At 43.0% G+C, this 23,825-nt stretch overlaps 1 protein-coding gene across 6 annotated transcripts in view; it reads right to left on the bottom strand.

Moving 5' to 3' along the window:
* Positions 1 to 1,037: 1,037 nt before the first annotated feature.
* JADE2 (jade family PHD finger 2) overlaps positions 1,038 to 23,825 on the bottom strand; it is a 203,803-nt gene continuing 181,015 nt past the window's right edge. For all 6 annotated transcript variants that reach the window (XM_074290907.1, XM_074290908.1, XM_074290902.1 and 3 more), the window contains 3 exons: positions 21,203 to 21,320; positions 13,043 to 13,171; positions 1,038 to 6,480 (listed from right to left, as the gene is read on the bottom strand). In XM_074290907.1, the coding sequence (XP_074147008.1) occupies positions 5,600 to 6,480; positions 13,043 to 13,171; positions 21,203 to 21,320 (1,128 nt within the window). In that variant the 3' untranslated portion in view covers positions 1,038 to 5,599. The remainder of the gene's footprint in view (positions 6,481 to 13,042; positions 13,172 to 21,202; positions 21,321 to 23,825) is intronic.

The raw sequence follows: 23,825 nt of genomic DNA on the forward strand, positions 1-23,825 counted from the left end.
GCTTTACAACCTGACCCAAGGTCACTGTTTGAGATTTTTCAAGAATCTGAAATGCCAAGTCTATGCCAGTCCCATTCCTGTCACTCATTGGCCTATCTCCTTATTCTTGAAAAAGAAGAATAGTGGGCTAGATGATCTTTCATGTGCTTTTCAGTTATAACACTCCATGATTTTAAATATATGAAATATGGGAAAGTGGATCCCAGTCCCACTCTTTCACTTGCCTTAGCTGCCATCTATGTGGCCAAAGGAGTTTGAAAAACTATACTGAATCAATTTAGTCATAGAAGTGTGAAATGTACTCTTCAGTGTTCATCTCCAGATGAGATTAATGTTGTCTTATTGCTGATTAGATCCGAGGACAAAGGTTATCTCGTCTCATCTCACCTGGTACTCACCAGCAGACTTCCCCTGGTGCCACAAAGACGGGCCTAAGTAGGTAGGTCTGTGAAGCAAGACCTTAGATTTTTACTAAAGGCTTACCGGAGTTTACCTCATGTATTCATGGGTAATGCTAGTCCTTCTTCACCTAGAAACTCACCCAGTCCTACTGAGCCTCAGACATTAGACTTTGGTCCAATCAGATCCTGCTTTTTCAGTAAGACCTAGTGAGGAGTTAATTTATTTTGGATCTTATAAATCTAAGTAAAAAAGACCACAGTAACAATCGCATCAGAAAGTTGTATATGTTATAGGTGAGGAGCTAAGACTGGTAGCGTGGCACAGTAGAAATAGTCTCAGATTAGACAGAACTTGGTTGTCATTCACTATGACCTCCGTGATGCAAGTTATGGCAATTCTCAGTATGAATATGCAACAGAAAATGGGGGATTCATAGGACTGGAGGTTTTAGAGGAGACTTGAGAAGCCAACCTTCTTATTTTTTTTTTTTTTAACTGGGGAGGAAACTGAGGCACAGGGAAATTGTGACATATTCAAGGCAGGACCTGGCAGTGAATGAGTTAATCTCTTCTCTAGAATGGAGATACATCCGCTCCGTTTGAAGCCTACTGACCACATACACACTACCCAAATGCTGATGTACACAGAAAACATTGCTTTATTGACTGCATTTGCCAACACACTGAGGAATGCGAAGGTTTTCCATAAGCTATGGGCCATGGTCCCCATGTGTATTTAAAGCATACACGGAATTTGAACATGATGGCAATGCTGGCAGACAGCGTTATCACAAGGCAACACAAACAGCATGCATTACATGGCCACACAGAACGAGTTGGGTACATTCTATTGCTTTAAGGATTGCCTAACATGGAAAATGTACAAAAAGGAGAAATAGGTCTTTGCATTAATGAAAAATACATTTTTTCTCTACAAAGGAATCTTTCTAATACAAGAAAATAAATATTGCAACATAAGCCAAAAATAATTTAAAATTGCTCTTTTCAATATATTTTCAATATTTCTCTTTTATATTAACAAATGGCACATCACTTTCTTTGAAACAAAGAAAACAGAAGGCTCTCCTCCTGTGACATTCATATCATTTCCCATCACTGATGTGGAGCAGATTTTCTTTATGTTAAATGGAATAAAGTTGACGGGGATTTCCTTAAAGAACAACCAAAGATGACATTGTCCTGGCGACAGAATGCTAAATCTCCTGAGGCTTTCTGGCACTGGCCAAAACCAATTTGCTAAGCATCCTGAGGGTACTCCCCCAGAGCTCTGACTCACATATTCCCAAACCCAATCCTTGGTAGCAGCTTAATCAGGACCAAATGGCTCATTCTTCCTTGTGCTAGAAGGGATGGGGAATTCAAATCACAGCCAGAATTCCTTCTCACAGGTGCAAACTGCTCTCCTAGACAGACAGATACCAAGCCATCTATTCTGTGGGAACTCCAGTCTAGGACACACGAAAGGTTCTAAGGAAACCTTCAGTGGTCAGAGCGGGGTGGGTAGGGGGCCTAGGAAACTGATTTTCACACAAAGTGAAGTGAATCTTCCACTGGTGCCACTGATTCACCTGATATTCATATACATATAAACCCACCTCCACCGCTTCTCCTCAACTCTTTCCCCACCCTGGCATCCTGGTGTGGCTTTTTAAAGGATACAGTCCTTTATAGTGCAAACATTAACTCTTGCAATTCATATAGTATCTGAAAGTCAAAGCTCATTTAATAAAATAAACCATTCAAACCTCTGTGTTTTTAAGTTCATCCCAAAATACATTTATAGTACAAAAAATATTTTCAAGTTTTCCTCATCTGGGAAGAAAATAGAGGAGAATGTGGGGGGAGGCACCAGTCCTGGGAGTGTTATAATATTAGGAGCAGTTTCCCTGGGGAAGGGGGAAGCAAAATGGGGGGAACGATGGACTACATGACAGTAGAAGTACTAGCATCCTATCTTGGCCAATGTGAATTACTGAAGGGAAGGATCTGTAAAAAACACAAAGAGTTTCTGGAAGGGATTAGTGGTGATAGTTACTTTAACTTTACGGGTAACCGGATATGGGGGGGGGGCTTTTGCTTAAAATTCAGGTAAAACCCCATCTGCTCCTTTCCCCCTAGTGCCCTAATGCTATTCCTAGATCCAACTTTGCTATGGTGAGAAGCCCCCTACCACAATGAAGGGAAGATCTGACAAGAGAGGGAGAAAGTACATCCCTATGTTCAGGGTCAAGAAACCAGTTTGGAGCTGGAAACAGATGCAGAGGGTGGTTTCAGGAGTTATACCCCTTCCTTCTCACTTACACGTTATTCTGTTTACAAAATGTTTTCTCTCACTTGATAACTTTATTAAGTTAAGCAAAACAAAGCAGCTCAGACTGAATTCTAAGAACAAGGCCACATCCTGGTTGATCCTCCCTTTCCTCCTACATGAGTTTAGTTGGGCAAGGTGGTTGCCAAGGGTGCAGGCCATTTGAAAGGGATCAAATCCTTCTCTGGCCCTAGTGCCTTAAGGAAGTGTTGCCACCAGTCTAACCAGTCCTGGTACCCACCTCTCTACACTCCTTTATCCATGAAGTTTCTAATATCTGAGGCTTCCAGATCCTCCAAAACAGAACTGGTTCTACATGTAACACCCCACTCCCTCTGGTTCCCAAGCAGAGAAGCATCCTCCAGCTCCCCAGAAAACATACATAATAATATTACATAACATCTACGACATCCCCAAGTTGCTTGGAAATCCATTCCTCCCCTGAAACCCACCTTCATCCCCTCTCCCACAAAACCCCAAGCTGCCTAGCTGCTAATTTTGGTTGTTCTTTAAGTCTGTCCCTTTTGAGTGTCCGATATGGATCAGGCAAGAGATGAGGTTGCAGGTCAATGAAGCTGTGTACAGGGATTTGTGTGAGACGGTTTGCTAACCATAGCTGAACTGAAGTACACGGAAGCAAGGTCCATTAAAAGGCAGCAGATTGATTATTGTTTTGACTCATTATACTAGAATACGGTACTAATGCCTACCAAGCCTGTTGAAGATAAAACTAAATCCTATTATTGTGTTTAACATTATCAGAACACACTGAACCTTCTGAATCCATTACTTCTCTCTCCTAGATTCCACAGAAGTTGGAGATCAATTTGCACACCAAAATTTGTCAATGTTGACTTTTTTTTTTTTTTTTTTTTTGGCTTTAAAGACCCATATGAAATTTACTGAAAGGCCAACAAATGTGCAGTCAATGCACACTTGGTGGCAGATTTATTGTGAAGAGTCAGGATTTAGCCATGTTTTCAATCAATCATCACTCTCCTGGTTTGTGGGTGAACCACACGATTGGAAACCAGGACTTTTCTTCGCTGGTTTCATTGTCACTTTCTCCCCAACCTGTGAGTCTGAGAAAGTTCTGAATGGACTACGCCAAGCATCAGAAATCAAAACACCAGGGGTCGGTACCATTCCAGTGGCAAAGAAAGAAAGGGAGGGGGAAAAAAAGCATCCTTCGCAGAAAGCTTGGATTCTGATGTCTTGGTTACATGCTATGAATGTATTTCTAACTCCTTTGTTGCCAAATAGCTCCATTTCTTTAAAACAAAAATCCAAGTGACCAATTTCTGGGTCCAGGCTGTGCTGCTGTGTTATTGTCAAAAGATTCTTTGGCATCCACAAAATTATTCAACTGATTCATTTGACATTTGCAAGGTTCTTGTTTGAAAAGTTCTGGTTTTGCCAGTTGAAGAAGTGTCCCAGGTGTAATTCTTAAAAATTAAAAATTAAAAAAAAAGTCTCACTGAATTTTGTTGTTGTTTTTGTTCCCTGAGCTGTCAATCACCCTGGGGTCACTCCAACCAAATACATTAGCGCAAATCAACTGTGACCTTGGAAGCCAGAACTGAAATGATGGGGTGGGTTAAGTGCAAACACAGAAACCTGCCTGACTCATAGGTATCATCGTGGGTTTTTAAAAAACATTTAAGGCTTAGAAGGGGCATTTCTTTGCACGAAAATCTTGTGGTTTTAGAATACTGACTTCAATGAATCAACCCTCCCCATTCTATTTCCCCAAGGAGTTCGCAGGCTTGTAGGTAGGAGTGTTTTCCCAAAAAAACCCGAAGGAAGAAAGTTGTAGTCTGAGTAAGACTGGAAACTGCTACAAGACCAACGATCTGATTTGCTTTCCAAAGTGCAGGACAGGGACTACAAGGAGGCTTTAAGCTGTCACCTGTTCCAGGAAGAAGACTTTGCTTTTACAGTTAACACATTCAAGTTTTAAATGTTTATTCTTTTCCTGTTTTGCAAAGTGAATGCCTTGACCTTTTTCCCCAGCCCCTTCCCTGCTCCCATTTGGCTAATGGATTCACCTGAGTCTCTTGAAGCTGGCAGCCTGGCCTGTGGCATGTTTTTTCCCCTCTGGTTAATTCCTATGGCCATTCAGGCACAGTGCTGGGAAGAAAGGAGTGGCTGGCTGAAGGGTTGGCCCTCCGCCCTGGCATGGAAGCAGACTGAACTGGAAAAGGTAAGAGGAACAAATTGACAAGGCTTCTGTTAAAGGAGTATTTCCCCCCCACCCTTAAGTGCTTTCTTCAAATAAGCTCTTTGTGCTTTAGAAAAGTTAGTTCTGTATTAGGTTTCGCTTATTCTACTTCCTTGGATGTTGGAGGGTGTTGCCTTGCTGTGGAGAGGGGTTGAGCTATACCCCTGGAACCTGACTCCTGACCCAGCCTTTGGACTGGATGTTGAACCCTGGGCAAAGCAGGAAATGAGTTTACTTGTCTTTGCCTTGAAATAATGCCCATAAGACTGTCATCCCTGCAGAAACAATGGGTACTGGCAATATCAGACCTCTTGTTATTGATGCCTTGGGCTGCCCCAGATGGGGTCAGAACCCCCAGTCCCTGAATGTCTGTGACTAGCATTTTGCTTCATTGGGTTAAATTATTAAAGGGATGACTCTTGTCACCCAGGTCAGGGGAGTGGAAGCTTTTATGTCCTATGTCCAGCATACAGAGGAGAGAAAGACAACAGTACTCAATTTTAAACTATATATATAAAACAAATGAAAACTCCCACCCTGCCAAGAATGGAACCCCTTTGTTATATGATACCAGGAAGAAATTGAAAATGGCAGTTGTAACTGGGTTTAGGCCTCTTAAGAACTGTCACAGTTGGTTATCTGGTTGAGTTAGGATGCCAAAACACTCATTCTGACTACTTCCTCGTTTCCTGAATCCTTCTGGCTTAGCTGAACCCTGCCGCTCCCTGGCTCGGAGTCAGAGTCGCTCATTTCCGCATCGGAGAAGTAACCATCGGTCTCATTGTCAAAGTGCAAGGTGACCTTTGGCCTCTCCCCCGTTGGAGGTCTGTTCATTGCCTCGGGCTTTGGATTCAGCAGCTTCCTAGTCTCTTTGCCCTCCTTTGGCAATCTGAACCTCACTACTGTTTTAGGACTTCCCAACGAGCCAGGCACTTGAATCGGGCTGTTAGTCTCAAGTGGAGTAGAGCCTACAGTCTCCCTGTCCTCATGTGGAGAGCTTCTAGAGCCCGCCAGGACACTGGGGTCATGGGCTTTGGGGCTGGGAGAGTGGTGAGAAGATCCTCTTTTGGGGGTCTTCCGAACTTCCCCACTGGCTCCTTTGCGATCTATAGGTATCCTGGTGGCCCCATGAGTGGTTTTGCTGTTCCCAGAGTCATGGTTCGAGGATTTCATGGTATGCTCTGGTGGGGAAGTCCGCTGACCAGAGTCCTCTGGGTGGTCCGAGAGCAGGGAGCTAAGGCCGTCCCCAGGGACTTTCTTCTTATTTGCTGGCCTTGCTTTGCTCGGGACCTTCTTGGTGGGGTCACTGTGCTTGAAGGGAGACTTCAGGGAATGGTCCATCATGATGCTTAGCAGGGTCTCTTCATCCTGGAGCAGCTCCTCAGAGAGGAGCCCAGATGAGTTATCTTCATGGTGCCCATTGTTCAGAGACCACTCACTCATGGCCATGTTCTCTGTAGTGATCTGCACTGACTGGGCCAACCAGCTATTGAAGAACGTTCCATCAATGGGGAAAGAGGTGGATAAACCTGGGGAGGGGGAAAGAAAGAGAAGGGAAGTCAGACTTGAATGGTGATAAATGTTGGGAGCACAAAGCTAGCTTGTCATATTCAATGTGATGGTCCCGAGGGATGCCCTTTAAGAAAACCTGCTTATGAACTGGGGAAATGGTTCAACAAGTTAGGATATAGGAATTATTCCCTCTTAGTTCCAACTTCACTGAACAAGAGATCTTGGACCAGGTACTCCCTGATGTCTTTCTGCCTCCTTTTCTGGGTCGTCTCCTCCTTTAGATTGTAAGTAAGTTCTTTGAAAGGACCACCTTTTTCTTAAAAGTAGCCCCCATGTTCAGTACAACATCTGGGACATAGTAGACACTTACTAAATATGTAATAGATTAGAATGGATTTAAGGTGAGTAAGTACTATTGTGTTATAAGAAATGATACCGAAGGTTTCAGAGAAACTTGGAGAGGATGGTATGAACTGATATGGAGTAAAGTGAGCAGAATCAATTTCTAAAATTTATAAAAAACTATAAAATAACAACAATATTGTAAAGACAAACAATGTTGATTAGGAAACGCTAATTAATGCAATGACCAGCCACAGTTTCAAAGGACTCACGATGAAGTATATACTCTCTAGAGTACAGAAAGATTTGGAATAATTCAAGTTTGTTTGCTTGTTTATTTATTTGAATCCTACGTTCCAACATCCACTAAACTATTTTAATTTGGGCAAGTCACTAAACTCTTCCTGACTAAATTTCCTTACCGGCAAAATGGCAATAATAACAAGATATTTTGTGTTCAGAACAACAAAGTATATCCTCAGGTGAGACTAGATAGCAAAGGCATTAATCCAAATCTGACAAATTGTTGCTTTCTATTTTAACTAATTGTTCTTGTCAAGTAGGTGCAAATCTCTGTTGTTTCCAGGCTATTCAAGGACTAGGAGCAAACTGTGACAAATCCCCAAGTGCCTTGCTCTGGTTACATCTATATCCTATTACCTACATATCTCACATGGCTGTTGTGAGCAATTGTAAACATTTTAGAAAGGGGATTTATTATTCGGATACCCTTTATTGTATATCTGTATTACTTCTCCAGTTAATTATAAATTCCCTGTGGGCTGGGACTGTTTTTACACACACACACACACAAACTCTTTCCCACTAAAGCACATACATTTTGTGGGAAAGTCTCTACTTTACACTAAAGCTGCCAGTACAGGTTTCCTTTCAGTCAAGGAGAAACCTTGCCAGGCTGAGTCTGTTCTGGCTTACATTAGCATTTCATCCACAGCAGAACTCTAGTGCTCATTACCTGATACAATTCTTCCACACACACACCCCCACCCCCCAGGCTGGGGTTAAGTGACTTGCCCAGGGTCACACAGCTAGGAAGTGTTAAGTGTCTGAGACCAGATTTGAACTCACATTTGTCCTGACTTCAGGGCTGGTGCTCTATCCACTGCGCCACCTAGCTGCCCCACCTGATACAACTCTTAAAATTTCTTGAATACATTCCTTGAACAACTACATACTTTATAGTGTTAAAAGATGCAGTTTCAGGTACTAGCTGCCATAGTCACTGCTGAGCTGTCCTTATTTAACTATGTCTGCATAATTCCTGGAGGAAAAAAAAAATGGAACACTCTAAATGCAATTTCTTTTTAGCATCTGTATAAATACACAGTTTGCTAATATGAGACTCAGAATGACAACACAGACAAGTACTGTTTCTCTAGGCAGAGGGATGGGGAGTCTGGGTTAATTGAATCTACTGGAATTGAACATTTTGGGAATTATGTGGCAAAGGCTATTATCATTTGCTTTTGTTTAGCAAAATTCAGCACAATGCCTGGCACACAGGAGGTGCTAAATAAATGTCTGTGGGTCTGCCTGCACACACAAAGAATGTAACCTCCTTGAAGAGAGGGGCTGGTTCACTCTCCTTTTCATATCCTCAGCAAAAAGTAAATGCTTAATAAATACTGACTGATTGGTTGTCTCTTTTAGTAAAAAACAGTAAGGCCTTTCCTGTGTGGTTTCCTTCCTCCACTGTAGGGCATCTTCGATGATCTAGCCAAATCCACTCATTTTATAGACAGAGAAACTGACACCCTTGCCCAAGGTTATAGAATCTTAGGCTTCATAAGGGACTTTGGAGGTGATCTTAGTCTGGAGTCCAGACTAAGGACTTCCTTTATAACTTTCTCAACTAAAGATCTATGCTTAAAGATCTAGTGTGAATGAGAGCCCACACTATCTCCTGAAGCAACTTATACCACGTCTAAATCATAATAGTTTTTAGGAAGCTTTACTTTACTCCAAGCTCCTATCAGAGTCTTTGCTATTTCTACCAAGTGCTGCTAGTTTTGTGTTCTAAATTCCTCATAGCAATTCAGTGAGGACAGGGTAGCTTGGATTTGGGTCTCGGGGCTGCTTTTAGAAGGCTGAACTTGGAGTAAGAGAGAGAATTAATAGAGGAATAGATTTATGCTTAAGAGACAAGTAAACCCAAAGAGCTCTTAAAGAAGGCAAAGGGACCTGCACGTACAAAAATGTTTGTGGCAGCCCTTTTCGTAGTGGCTAGAAACTGGAAACTGAGTGGATGTCCATCAATTGGAGAATGGTTGGGTAAATTGTGGTATATGAAGGTTATGGAATATTATTGTTCTGTAAGAAATGACCAGCAGGAGGAATACAGAGAGGCATGGAGAGACTTAAATCAACTGATGCTGAGTGAAATGAGCAGGACCAGGAGATTGTTGTACACTTCAAAAACAATACTGTATGATGATCAATTCTGATAGAGGTGGCCATCTTCAACAATGAGATGAACCAAATCAGTTCCAATTGTCCAATAATAAAGAGAACCAGCTACTCCCAGTGAAAGAACTATGGGAAATGAGTGTGGAGTACAACATAACATTTCCACTCCTGTTTTCGTCTGCTTGTATTTTTGTTTCCTTCTCAGGTTATTTTTACCTTATTTCTAAATTCATTTTTCTTGTGCAACAAGATAACTGTATAAATATGTATACATATTTTGCATTTAACATATACTTTAACATATTTAATATGTATTGGTCTACCTGCCATCTAGGGAATAGGGTGGGGAGAAGGAGGGGAAAAGTTGGAACAGAAGATTTTGCAAGGGTCAATGCTGAAAAATTACCCATGCATATATCTTGTAAATAAAAAAGCTATTTAAAAAAAAAAGAGACAAGTAGAGAATATCTGATCCCTGTTTCACAAGGCAGTCCTTCAGATACTTGAAGACAATCATGTCCCTCTTAATGCTTCTTTTCTCTGGGCTAAACATCTTCAGTTCTTTGAATTGATCCTTCTCTGGCATGTACTTGAGGTCTTCCTTATCCAGGTCTTTTTCTCTTGGAAGACTGCCAGTTTATTAATATCCTTAAAATGGAGTCCTTTTAATGGAACACAAATATTCAAGATATGGTCCAGTAAGAGTATGGTGAGATTTATCAACATGCATTTTCTGAACATTATGCCTCTCTTAATGTGACCTAAGATGTCTGATTTATTGACCTCCAAGTAGAAAACATTATACATAAGCTTTTCCAATTTCATCTTCACAGGATTTGGTCTTTCTAGTTACTGAGGGAGATCTTTTTGGATTTTGATTCTACCATCCAACATTAAAAATTTGACAATGTTATCTTTATAAAAGCCACTGATAAAAATGCTAAGTACTTCAGGGCCAAAAACAGTTTCCCAAGTTTTTTCACTCCAATCATACCCACTGTTCTTTCCACTATAGAAGAAGCACAAGAGAAATCATATAAATTTGGCCCCTCTCCCTCTTTCATTTACAAATAAGAAATGGAAGACAAATGGGCATTTACAGTTCTGGAACCATGGGCTAATTATTAAACCTTAAATTCCCTAGGCTTTGGGTTTTCTAATCTATGAAATATTCAAGATATGAAAAATAATATATAATAAGTAATACCCAATCTACTTCCTCAAAGGATTGTTACTGTATAAAACCACCACAGAAAAGAGACCTATTATTATTTTCAGTGCCTAGCAGAGTATTCTGTACATGCTGGAAGTACTGATGTTTTCTTATTTAAAAGCTTTTTGTGTGATCCATGAAATGTCTTTGAGTGAATGAACCCAAAGTAATGATACTCTAATGATGAACTTTTAGTCACTGGTGACGTAGATACTCTTTGGGGTTTATGGGGCAGGATTGGCATAACACCCCTCAACCACCTTATCTACTTAGAGAAGAAAGCTGGCTCTGAATTTAGCTCTTAAAAGGACTTTGCCTACTTGAAAATAAATTTTCTGTTGATTTGGAGGTTTCTTCAGATAGTGACAGCTCTTTCAGGCCTAATGCAGACTAGGAGTGATACTGTCAGAGAGCATGGGGTCACTAGTTATCTCACACTACTTTAGCTCTGAGGGGAAGATCCTCACCATGAGATGTAAGTACAGATAGCTATTGCCCTTTCCTGCATCTGGCCAAATGTGAAATTCTATATAAGGACATCTAAATAAGACATCTATGGATAATGGCATAGAGAATTGGGTGGGACTTTGGGCAAAGACCATCTCCTCTATGGGGCACAAGTTTCCCCATTTGTAAAAACAAGTGCATTGTTTTTGTTGACCACAAGATCTTTAAGATCCTCTATGTTTTGGATTGCTTTGTTTTAAGTTATAAATTTCCTCCCTCTTCTGTTAGTCTCTTGTTAGCACTCAGTTCTATGTTATATAGTCCCTATTGGCTTTGATAAGGCTGTAATTCTAAGATTTTAACATCTTTTGGGTTTACTCTAGGACACCAAATCGCTGTTATCCTGGGGATGTTTCTGAGGCACTGACTGCTTGCTTTCTCTTTTCAATCTTACTAGTTATGGCCCTGTATCTGACTGAAGACGTCATTGAGATACCCCCACCACCTCCCTTGAGAGTAAACTTGGCTGGGCCTCTGACTGTAGTCTGGGGGGAAGGAACCATTCTTGCCCTATCCCAGACCTTCAGCTCCTGATGTCCTCTCACCACTTTCATGGCACACAGAGTTTTTGACCTGAACGTGCAAACATGGGAGATGGTATGTTGGCATTCAGAGCCAGGGAAAAAAATAGGCTTGGTCAAAAGAGATTGCTAGTAGGATGAAAGGCCTACTGTTCAAGGAAGAAGGGGCTGATCTGGGACTCTCCTTTGGCACTGGGGCCTGGCCTGTGTGGAATGGGCTGGTGTCTCTGGCTCCATTCCCAGGAGCTGATTTAGAATGGAGTGACTTGGAGAAGCAGAAGACAGGCTCTCTCATTGCCTTTATTTGGAATGGACTCACAGAATCACAGGAGATCCAATTTGGAAGTCAGGAGGACCTCAGTTCCAGTCCTGCATAAATATTGGCTTTGTGACCCTAAGGAAGCCACTTTATTTCATGGGGCTCTGGACTATTAAGACTTTTAAGTTGCAAGGAGATCAAAAGCCTAGTCCTAATCCATCAGATCAGGACATGGAGCCAGAAGACACCTCAGAAGTTATCTAATGCAACTTTTACTTTACAGATAAGGAAACTGAGGCCCACAGAGGGAAAGAGATTTGCCCTGAAACACCATTAATAATTGATGTGACCAAAGTTCAGTATTCTGTATTCTTTTTAACTGCACCACACTTTAATGGCAGCACCTGATCTGGATTGTATCTTATCTAAAGCTGTCTTATGATGAGAAATTAAAAACAAAAAATAAAGGAGCAGTCAGGGAGGAGTAACTGAGGCAAACTGATATAAAGATAAGGTACTCCAATGCACCAAAACTCCCCCGGCTGAGCCTTGCCACTGCATTTCTACATCCACCTTATGACAAAAAGTGACTGTGAGGTTTGGCCTATTACTATGTCAGCTGGATCCTAGCTAGATCCTGTTTGACCACTGCCTGACCTGCCTATGTATGGGAAGTTCCTATGTCTCCAATATTGGCTTAATCAGCTATGTTTAAGTAAGAAATACAGAGCTCTCCTTAACATAATCAGTTTAGCAAACTTCTTCTAATCCTGGTATGCAAAGTTAGCAAACTTTCCTCATCATAATGTTCTTGGGGTCAATAAAGTAGAGGGAGAGGTCTCCCTCTTACCTGATCCCTAAAAATCTGCTCAGCAACAGTAAAGACAAAGACCCAGGCTATCTGGGTGCCAGGATATGCAGCACATAGTATGCCTCCACCACAGTATGCTGGAGCGATGGAAGGCCTGGGAACCACCTAACTTGTGATCTTTTAGGGAGTTATGTTCCTTCTTGGACCTCACAATCTCCTCAGGTTTTGCTCTCTGGCTGCTATCTGATCAAGGTAGAGACATGAACTTCTTTTAACTTGGGTGGGCTTTTGGTGTTGCCAGGCCCAAGAAACAAGCATGTATGCATACTTGTATATATATGATGTGTGTGTGTGTGTGTGTGTGTGTGTGTGTGTGTGTGTGTGTGTGTGTGTGTGTGTATAAGACAGAGAAAACAGAAACAGAGGCTACGTGGGATGGTCTCCTCGACGTCTCCCTCGCCTGGGAGTCTGGCTCCTGCAATGGGTGGAATACACTTACCAAGCTGCCCCAGGACCAACTCGTTGCTTGGCTTCATTTTTTCTTTCTTTTCAGGACTGGCCTTCCTGCTATCCTTTCCTTTCCATTTGGAGTCATTCTTCTTCCCCTTGCTTCTCTTCCCAGGTTGTTCTATGTTGCATGGACACAGAAAGAGAGAAGGAAATTGTTAGCCAGCACAAATTTTCTAGAGGAAGGGCATGTCCATATTACTGCAATCTGGGTACCAGAAGGAACTGGGGAATTTAAGCTTCTCAGATCATCGGATTTTTAAAAGGTTATGCCTAATTCGTTCCACTAAGACCTGATGTGCCACTGTGCAGAGTCTACTGCTCCGGCTAAGGGGCCTATGAAGGGTCCCGAACTGGGGCCCAGTCTCTCAAGGCCCACCTCACAGTCATTCTTTCCTCTTCACTCCTTCTGTGTATCAGAGAGGGTGTAACTTCCACCCTCAGAGAGGTCTGGCCTTGGGACTCTGGTAACACTTAGGAACTTCTATTCTTATCACCAGAACAATCTCTATGCTTCAGTAACCTCAGATAGTTGTCCTGGAAGATAGCCAGGGGGTCAGTGCTAGAAGCAAGGGGAATGGGAAGCATGAGATTGATCTGTTTCTTAAGTGTTTACATAGTCTTGTGTGAGAAATAAAGAAAAGGACAAGGGAACAAAATAAGGTAACATCAAATATAGTGTGATAAATTATATGTGTCACATAGACAGTAAAGGCCGTGAGAGTTTAGAGGAAAAGACCATTCTGGCTCATGTTCTGGTTATACTAGAGAATGGGTGAGATTTAGATAGAAGAAGCAAAGGGGTGGGCATTTGGTGTGTGTATGTGGGCATGCATGTGTGAATGAATGAATGTGCTAGAGATTTACATGTTGTAATAAGAGAGAAGGTGGGAGAGGCAAATTGGGACCAGATCGTGGAAGCCCTGGGACACAAGGCTGAGTTTACTTACATTTGACAATGATATGAAGATACCTGAGTAGGAGAATTTTACAATAAAGTACACATCATATGCACATGTTTTCTTTTTCCTCCTTTATTTCAATGTATAGCAAGAGAGTATTCAGCTTCTACTCTGGGTAACAGGGGAAATAGCCAATTACTATGCAAAATCTCACATAGTTCTCTCCACAGGCATTTCTGGGCGGCAGAAAAATCACGGAGGAAATTAGCTGAGTTTATGGACCTGTGGGAAGTGCTGATACAGGTGGGTAATATACCTCCTGGGTACTGGGAAAAGGGCATGTCTGAGTGCATAGTCATTCTAACACAACTTACAATCAGAAGGTGAAAGAATTAGATCCTTTGTGAGTTTATCTGATTCTTAAAGGAACTTTGAGCCCAAAGGTTGTAGACCTTCTAAGTAAAAAATTTTTAACCTGGGGTCTATTTTGTTTAAAATTTGTTTAAAAATATTTTGATAAGCCAGTCTCCAGTTGATAAATGGTCACAGGATATGAACAGACAATTTTCAGATGAAGAAATTAAAACTATTTCTAGTCATATGAAAAGATACTTCAAGTCATTATTAATCAGAGAAATTCAAATTAAGACAATTCTGAGATACCAGTACACACCTCTCAGGTTGGCTAGGATGATAGGAAAAGATAATGCTAAATGTTGGAGAGGATGTGGAAAAACAGGGACACTGATGCATTTTTGGTGGAACTGTGAATACATCCAACCATTCTGGAGAGCAATTTGGAACTATACTCAAAAAGTTATCAAACTGTGCATACCCTTTGACCCAGCAGTGCTACTACTGGGCTTATATAACAAAGAAATATTAAAGAAGGGAAAGAGACCCACATGTGCAAAATGTTTGTGGCAGCCTCTTTGTAGTGGCCAGAAAGTGGAAAACGAGTGGATGCTCATCAACTGGAGAATGGGTGAATAAACTGGTATATGAATGTTATGGAATATTATTGTTCTGTAAGAAATGATTGGAGGATGATTTCAGAAAAGCCTGGAGAGCCTTACATGAACTGATGCTGAGTGAAATGAGCAGAACCAGAAGATCACTGTATATTTCAACAACAGTACTATATGATGATCAATTCTGATGACGTGGCCCTCTTCAACAATGAGATGAACCAAATCAGTTCCAATAGAGAAGTAATGAACTGAATCAGCTACACCCAGTGAAAGATCTTTGAGAGATGATTATGAACCACTACATAACATTTCCATTCCTGTTTTTGTCCGCTTGCATTTTTGATTTCCTTCTCAGGTTAATTTTACCTTATTTCAAAGTCCAATTCTTCTTGTGCAGCAAAATAACTATGGAAATGTATATATATATATATATTGTATTTAACATATTTAACATGTATTGGTCTATCTGCCATCTGAGGGAAAAGAGGAAGGGAAAATTGGAACAGAAGGTTTTACAAGGGTCAGTGCTGAAAAATTACCCAAGCACATATCTTGTAAATAAAAAGCTATAATAAAAAATTAAAATACAATAAAAAATAAAAATATTTTGATAGCTATATTTTGTAATCTTTTAAAATAAAATAAAACATGCATTGTAATTACAAGTGGAGGATATTCCTCTGGTAAAAGGGCTAGTGAGAGCTGTAGGCAGTTTCAGGTAGAGATAAGGAAGAGGCTGGAGAACCGCAAGGTGTTGAACATGCCTACTGGGAGTCTTGGAGAATTTTAGGAAGGTAACATTGTGGAGCCAAAGCTGATCCTTCCTGCTGGAACTACCAGCTGTTTGCCTTCTGAGTGACTGAGGTTACACTGCTCTTTGGGAAAAGGATGGCTCACTGGCAGGTGTCAGTTATTATGTGCTGTAAGTTCCATTTAGTTTTGAACAACATGTTTGTAAAGGGGAGCTTGCAGCAATGTATATCAAGGGCTGTCAGACTGTGAAATTCCTATAAATGCCCTGGCATGGACAATGAGACAAGCAGGTGAGAAGCGCCCTCCCCCACTACTCCCATGTCCATGGATTTTTAGGTGCCCATCCCTTTTCCTCTTCTAACCTAAGTGCTTCATCTTTAAAGTGTGAATAATGTTCGGTTTGTCTACAACAGAGTAGTAGAATAGTAGGAACATCATCTAACCTAATGAGTAGAGAGATGTGAGTTATTATTACTATTGCTATTTTACATGTTAAACTCAGAATCAGGAAAGACTATTATGCACACTTTGGTATTTTTACCAAATGCTTTCCGGAAGTATGAAATAATTAGACATTAGATGGCAATCTCTCTACTCCCTTCTTGTGTGTCGTGACAAAGGATGAATTCTACCTATTCTGAGTCCTCACTGATGAGGCCTTTGTCCTCTTACTGACTCAGACTGATAGATGGTTCACACACCTAAGCTATATTTTGGTCTTGGCCTTTAAAGGGAAAGGGGAATGGATGGAAAAATATGGAAAGGTATTTATAAATAGATATGAATTCTATTCCAAAGAGAAGGGATGATGCATTTTATAGGGAATCCCAGAAGGGATTGCTAGTCTAAGGATTAGAAACAGAACAATCTTTGATGACTGGAGGGAGGAGAGAGTAGGAAAGGAAAGAGGAAGGAAAGAAGGGGAACAGAGAAGGGGACGGAGAAAGAGCAGGCCTGATGGACTCCTCCTCTCCTCCTCTTCCCACCCTTGTTTTTTTCTCTCCCCTCCCTTCCTTTTCACCCAGGCTTGTTTTCGGCTTTCTTAGGTGAAATCCCCTGCGACAAAGGGCTTCTCTCAGGGCCAGCTCATGACTCTGATCCAGGCTTGGTGAAATCTACTTGATCAGGATGTGAGAGTCCTTTGCTACCTCCTCAAGTGATTCCCACTGATGGAAGGGAAAGGGGACCAATAGTTTCCGTGAGCATCTCGAGGGAATCCGACAACTCAAGATTTTTTTTGGAAGTGAAAACTTCCTCTGGAAACTTCAATTCAACGGATATTTACTATGCTGGGTACCGTGGGAAGGCAAAGACAAATGTTATTGCTGGCATTTGCTGCTCAATGAATTGGGAGGCAGAGCTAGTATGAGCAGTAGTACCTCCAACAGTCCCACCAACATCTTTCTTGTGTCCTCAACCAGAAATCTAGAAATCCAGACCCAGAAATGATAAAACTACATGAAAGGGCAACATCCCAATAATTAATGGTTTCTTCGAGTACTTGGGACATAACACTCTGGCATGACAGAACCGATCATAACAACATGACCAGTGCCAATCAGGCTGACTGATACCATATTGGAGCAGTTATCCACCCTTACTGAGCAAGGGCCTTCCACCTCGACCTGTGTCATTGAGGAGCGGCCAAGTTCCCTGGGGCTGAGCTGGGTTTGGATGGAGACCTGGAAGAAGGGAAACTCCAGCTAGAGGTGAGGGAATAGCCTTCGTGTTTTCACAGCTCCAATCTGACAACAGAAAAGAACTTTTCTCTGCTTTAGATAGGCAGAAGGAAGAGGAGCCTGTCTGCCATGTGAGTTTTTAGGATAATGAGAGGTTTGGGTGTGGGTGTGGAAGGAATTTCTGGTCCAAGAAGCACAAACAGGAGGGGAAGGTATTAGACCGTCCTTCCCAAGCAGGGTGTGGAATGTCAGATGGGAAGTTTTTAATGGAAAAGATGCTTTTCACTCAAGTCAGGTGATATTTTCCTTTGCAGCCTCTAGGCCTCTGTAAGCAGCCCTGAACTTACCTTTCTAATCTTATCTCCCAGCTCTCTCCTTTGTGAACTATCTCTTCAAGCCAGGGTAGTTTCTTCCCAGTCACCCCCTACTTTCCACACTCACTGCCATCACTTTGAACCTTTGATCAGAATGTCCAGGAGAGCCAATATGGTGGAACTCTGGACTTGGATTTGTAGTTATATTACCATAGATAAAAACACCAAGTCTCAAGTTTACTTATCTACAAAATGAGGACAATAGTACCTGTAGAACTTACCTCACAGGGTTGTTGTAAGAAACAAATGGGGAGATGTTTGTAAATTCATTGCAAACTTTAAAAAGGCTTTATCAATATTAGTTGTTATCACTCCTCTCTTATTCTCTAGTTGTTCTTTCTCTGTGTCTTGTCTTCCCAACCAGACTGAGCTCCCCAAAGGCAGGACACATCTCCCTTCTTCCATCTTTCCCCCTATTCCTGCACCTCCATTCTCACCTCGTCTCTTAGTCCGCTTCCACTGAAATTATTAAGTAAAGGCCTGATGAACCGAAAAGAGAAGTTGAATGAGGGAGGACCAAGAAATTCTGCAGAATTCTGGGGTAAGGATGGTTCAAAAGAGGCTAAAGAAGAGGGCAGCAGAAAGGGCACTGGGTTTGCAGTTAGAGGATCCCAGTTCAAATTCCTTTCTGACACAACTCCTGGTATAACTTTGGGCAAGAGGCTTAATCTCTTAGACCTCAGTTTCTTGATCTGTAAAGCGGACCTCCTCCTCGTTTTAAATGTATGATCTGTCTCAGAATTGTTAGAGGTGGACGAGCTCTCAGGTGGATCAGATTGGATGGGATTTACCCAAAATCTCAGTGACTTCATAGAAAGGCTCAGACTGCATTAATGGAGATCTCCTGACCATCAATACAGAGCTCATGTCATAATGCCTTTCCAGACACCTTTCTTAATCCTCCCAGGAATGCCTCACTTTTATAGGATGGTGCTGGTTTGCTCTCTCAGGTGCTAAGGAACTCACGGAGCCTCGCACAGCCAGCTCCCATTGGGGCTTTCTCCTTCACTGGCAAAGGAAAAGTTCTGGCTCTCTCTTGGGACACTCATCTTGACTCTGCTCTACCCAGAGCAGATGATTCCTCTTAGGGCAGAATTTTCCATCACCTCTGCTTTGCAGATGAAGAAACTAAGGTAAATAGTAAATGTCGTAAAGAAGCAAGCTTAGCCTTGATGGGAATTTCCTAATAATTAAAGCTGTCTGAAGGTGTTCACCATGGAATCTGTCGAGTTCCCCCCCACTTCAAGCAGAGGCCGAATGACCCCCTCTTACGGTGTGCTGTCGTAGGGATTTCTTTTGAAGTATGATTTGGCTTAGGTGGCCACTGAAGTCCCTTTCCCTCTGGGCGGTGATCTAGTCATAGTCAATAATGATAGGATAGCACGAAGGGCTTCTACCGCTTCCAGAAGTCCCCCCAAATCCCCTCCTAGCTCATTGCCGATGACTCCGATTTTTCGGGAAAAGCTCTACTGCTTTGTATTAAGGTATTGAATAGAGGGGCATCTTGTAAAATGGAAATTTGCTTAGGGGAAGGACAAACAAGCCAGTGTGAATTAGTCTACACTCTATGCCTTAGTTTCTCTGCATGTAAAATAGGTGTGAAGATTGTACTTCCTTCTGTCAGGGCAGTGGGTGGTATTAAATGGCTGTGTTTTGCAGAAGGTGAAAAGTGCTGAGGTCAGCTGTCCTGTTCGCAGCCTTCCTAACCTAGGCCACAAACAACTTCCCCTAATAGCTCCCTCTTTCCAGCTTCAATGTGGTCCCGGGAAAGTCTGCCCTATTAAAGTAGTCTCCTATGGGACTCTGCCCTTCCCCCAAACTCCCTCCTCCCTCCCCCCTCCTTCCCCGCTAGCTTTTCCCAGGGAGCTGGGAGGGTGGTCTGCTTCAGAGCCAGTATCATTTAGCTCCCTCTACGTACGTGGCTTTCCGACTCAACAAGTCAGAGAAGCTTTGTGAAAGAACACTCCGTCCCCAACAGCTCTGAGACAAACCCTCCCCTGCCCTCCCCCCGCCTCCCAGCCCATGTGATCCAGCTTGACACGGATCCAGACCACAAACACAACAACTGCTGGAGCTGCCGGCCAAGGGGCCAGATGCTGGAGAAGGGCTCTGCGGCTCCTGGCTCATGGGCCGAGCTGTGGTGTGGGGAGGGGTGGGGGCAACCAGGCTTCTGGAGACCCGAAGCTCCCTCCCTCCCTGGCTGCCTGGTTGTTGCTGCATTTTAGGCTTATTAATAATAAAGACAATGATGGTGATTAGCAAGAGTACGAGCCAAGTCTGACTTGCAGACTCAAAGAATTTTGGAGCAGGATGGGAGGGGACCAGGCTATAAGTCGGGCCAGCAGTATCTGAAGGACAATATAACCAAATCCCCGAGACTGGCTGGGCGGGTTGTTTTCTGTCAGGGGCACTGGGGCTGGGGCTCACTGGGCTATAAACAACTCAAGCTGTCAGAGCCCAAAGAACATGGCAGCCAGAAGCCAAAACATTAATGCTTAACCTTTGATTCTCTCCCAAGCCTGAGGCAAATCAGTCCCAGTGCCAGGACAACTGTTCCTCCAGTTTGCCAGCCCAGATGTGTCCACTGGCCCACTGTTCTGAACTGCTCTGAGTGTGCCATGTGAATCCGGATGGGAGGAGACAGACAGAGGAAGGGAAAGTGGAGACGGAGTCATGTACCCCTCCTCCCCAAATCTTCTTGGAATTCAGCTCGGAGTTCTGTCTCTGGCAAGCAGAGGACCGCCCGAGACTGGTTTTCTAGCCGTTCCCAGCCAGCAGTCCCACCCTGGACATTCCCTAGGGGGCAGTTCTGCACAGTCCAAGAGTTATGGACTTAATCACAAACAAGGCTCTTGAGGGAATCTGCAGGAGAAGAGCAGGGAGCCTAGTAGCTTCTTTTGTTTTACAGAAGGCACTGCCAGCTTCTACCAGCCCATCCCGCATGTCCTTTTGAGGCTCAGCTTAAAATCTGCCTCCTTTAGGAAGCCTCTCCTGACAACTCAAGCCAACATTAATTGCTCCCCTTTCTGTCTGCTGAGAGCTCTTACTGTCCCAGAGACCCGGACGCTTGTTTATATTCAAATTACCATGAATATGACACTATGTAGCTATTTTGTGCCTCATCTTTCTAGGAAGACTGTGACCTAACTTTAATTCTTCTCATTTTCTCCACAGCACAGTCAGGCAGAGTCCTGAACACAGAGAAGCCTTCAATAAAGTCTGCCGAATTAAACTTTCCTTCCAATCTGAGAACTCTGACGCCCAATCTTGTCCGTCTCCCACCTCCCCATCCCTTTGTCTATTTGTACATTTGCAGCTGATTGAAATATTGACCTCTCAAGGGTCGAGGGCAAGAGTTCAATCCAACCTAAGTTTCAGCCTGGAGAGGCAGGAGAATGTGGATGGGAGGAGGTTCTGTCTACTGCTGCTTTGTCTAAGGGCTGCACAGGCCTGGGAAAAGAAGGGGCTCCTACCTCGATAAAGATCCTTTTCAATAAGTCTCATCTGAAGGTGGAATATTTGTTCCTGAAGTTTGCAGATGGAGTGTTTCATTTTCTCTCGCCTTGTCACCATGTAGCACAGATTTCTAACCTGAGGAGACACAAGAAAGATTTCTCACTTTACAGAGTGACTACGAGAACTACCCCCTCTCTGTTCCCTGGGGGAGACTAAGAAATGGGAGGGCAGCCTCGGAGGTCCTCGCAAGCCCTAACAGCCCTTCCCTTTCTGCTGGCCTCCATGCGCATGATGACAAAAGCCAGTGAGGTTGGGTGGCTGGGATACTATTTCGGCTCTACCACTTTTTACCATTGTGATTCTGGGCATGATATTTTCTCTCTCGGAACTCAGTTTCCCCATTTGGAAAATAAAAGCATAAAACTAAATGACCTCTACAATCTCTTCTATTTCCAAACCTGAGCCTTTGAATAAGCTAATTCCAGCCAAGAAGCTAGCTGTTTGGGACTCCGGCAGATGCTTGAGCTAAGGAAGCTCTGAGTCTCAGGCTCTTTATCTGCAAAATGAGGATGTAGAAGGAGAACTATATATTATATTCTACCTTATGAGCTGTGAGGAAAGAACTTAAAAGACTTTTAAAGGTGACCTAGAAATGGGATCACGGTCATAATAATTGTTATCTACAATGTCAGAGAGACATAATGGATTCAGAGCCCAACTTAGTCAGACCTGGATTCAAATCCTGCCTCTAACATACAGACTGTATGATCCTGGGCAGTGCCTTAGGTTACACCATAAGCTGCAGATCTGTTCTGGTAGTGGGGATTTCCTCATCAAAAGTTCCCAGTACCAATGAAGTCAAAGGTCCAGTGCCCTCCAATTAAAAAAGAGAGAAAGATACGGCATCCTCTCAGCTTCTTAGACTTTCTAAGTAGCCGCTTCTGTCCTTCACTTATTCTCTTAGCTGTGGAATGGAGCTAAGGTCTTCTCCTTAGGGAAGAAGCTTCCTCTGAGCCGATGATCGATGTGCTTCTGTTTTGAGGTCAAACTGCCAAATTCTGAACATCCCAAACCTTTCCTTCTTTTATCCACAGTGGGAGACCCGGGAGAAAGTAAACACTTGCTGTGTCTCAGCTACTGGCTTGCCTGCAACACTAATCCCTTCTCCATCATTAAGAACTCTCTCTGAGAGCACCAGTGGTATGAAGAACTAGCCTCTCTTAGTTTGCCCCCAAGCCAGTACAGTCACCAATTCAGTTCCCTGCCTTTCCGGCATATCCACAGTAATATTCATAGTGATATTCTGAATTCTTTCCGAAACAAGTTCCAAAGTGTATTATTTTGTTCTTGTAATTCACACTCCTCATGCACTGCAGTAGACTCCTGTTCCCCTCAGGGGCTGCTGCCTGTGCCCATGGCCAGATGTGTTCATCTCTCCCTCAAGTACTTTAAATCTTTCTAGAGCTTTCATCAAGAATTCTCATGATTCTCATGATCTCAGCCTTTGGGTCTGAACTTGAATTAAGAAACAAATGCCCTAAGACAACAGGTTGTCTTTCTCCTACTTCTATCCTTCAAACTTAAGAACTTAACTGGCTCCTAAACTTGGGGATTGGTTCCCCAACTTTTGTGAAGCCCTGCTCTAAGCTATCACATTCAAATATTTCTATTCATATTGATGTTTGCAAGGCTGGGATCAGGCTTTGGCCAATAAAGGCAGGGGGATTTGAGAAGGTCAGACACAAAATGCTGGTGTTTGCAATTTGAATGTTGCTCAGGAGGGCCAGAGTTTCGGGTTATGGCCACAGGTTTCAAACATGCTTTGCTGCCCTTGTCGTCACCTTTGCAAACAGGGACTAGAAATTCCCTTGAATGGAGGCCCTCCAGAAATGTTTTAAGTGCCAACCACAATTGCTGAGCTGAGTTAAATCTGTAGAAATGGAAGAAGTCCCTGCTTGGGTCCTCCATTCACAAAATCTAAGGTTCTCAGAGCTGGGAGGGGCCACCCCTTTCTAGAAGCCATACCAATACAAGGGACTCCCTCTCCATCACCCCTGACCTTGAACACGTCTAGTGCCTCCCTCCTCATCAGCCTCACCTTGAACACTTGTAGTGCCTCAAGAGGCAGCTCACTCCACTTTGGGGCAGGTCTGATTGTTATAAAGTTCTTCCTTCTATTGAGCGGAAGCCAGCTTCTCAGCAACTTTGAACCACTGGCCTCGGTGCTATCGGCTAAAGCCAAGCAGAACTTGCCCCTTCCCTCTTCCACATGATGCCTCTTAAGGGAAATGTGGCAAACTCAGTGGCGGGGCCTGGCTCAGAAGCCTATTCTTACACTGCTCAGCCTGTGCCTCTAGCCACTGGTACACCCTGGCACCTGACAGTGGTGGCGGAACACAGTGTATAAAACTTTGCCATTCTGCCTGGCTCCTGTGGTACTACTGCCTGGCCTCCAGCCTAGGCCGTTTCCTCAAGACAAGATTCCTGAATAGTAGCTCCCACTCAGCTCCAGGAGAGACATCAAGGCCAAGAGAATGTTCTCATTAGGATAGTGATGCTCATCAGAGTTATCCAAGTTCTGAGATTCAAACCACATGCTTCACTGTGACCTGCCTTCTCAGCAGAGAAGGCAGGTTTCTT

Source organism: Sminthopsis crassicaudata, chromosome 2 (genome assembly GCF_048593235.1).
Source record: "Sminthopsis crassicaudata isolate SCR6 chromosome 2, ASM4859323v1, whole genome shotgun sequence".
NCBI classification, from domain to species: Eukaryota; Metazoa; Chordata; class Mammalia; order Dasyuromorphia; family Dasyuridae; genus Sminthopsis; species Sminthopsis crassicaudata.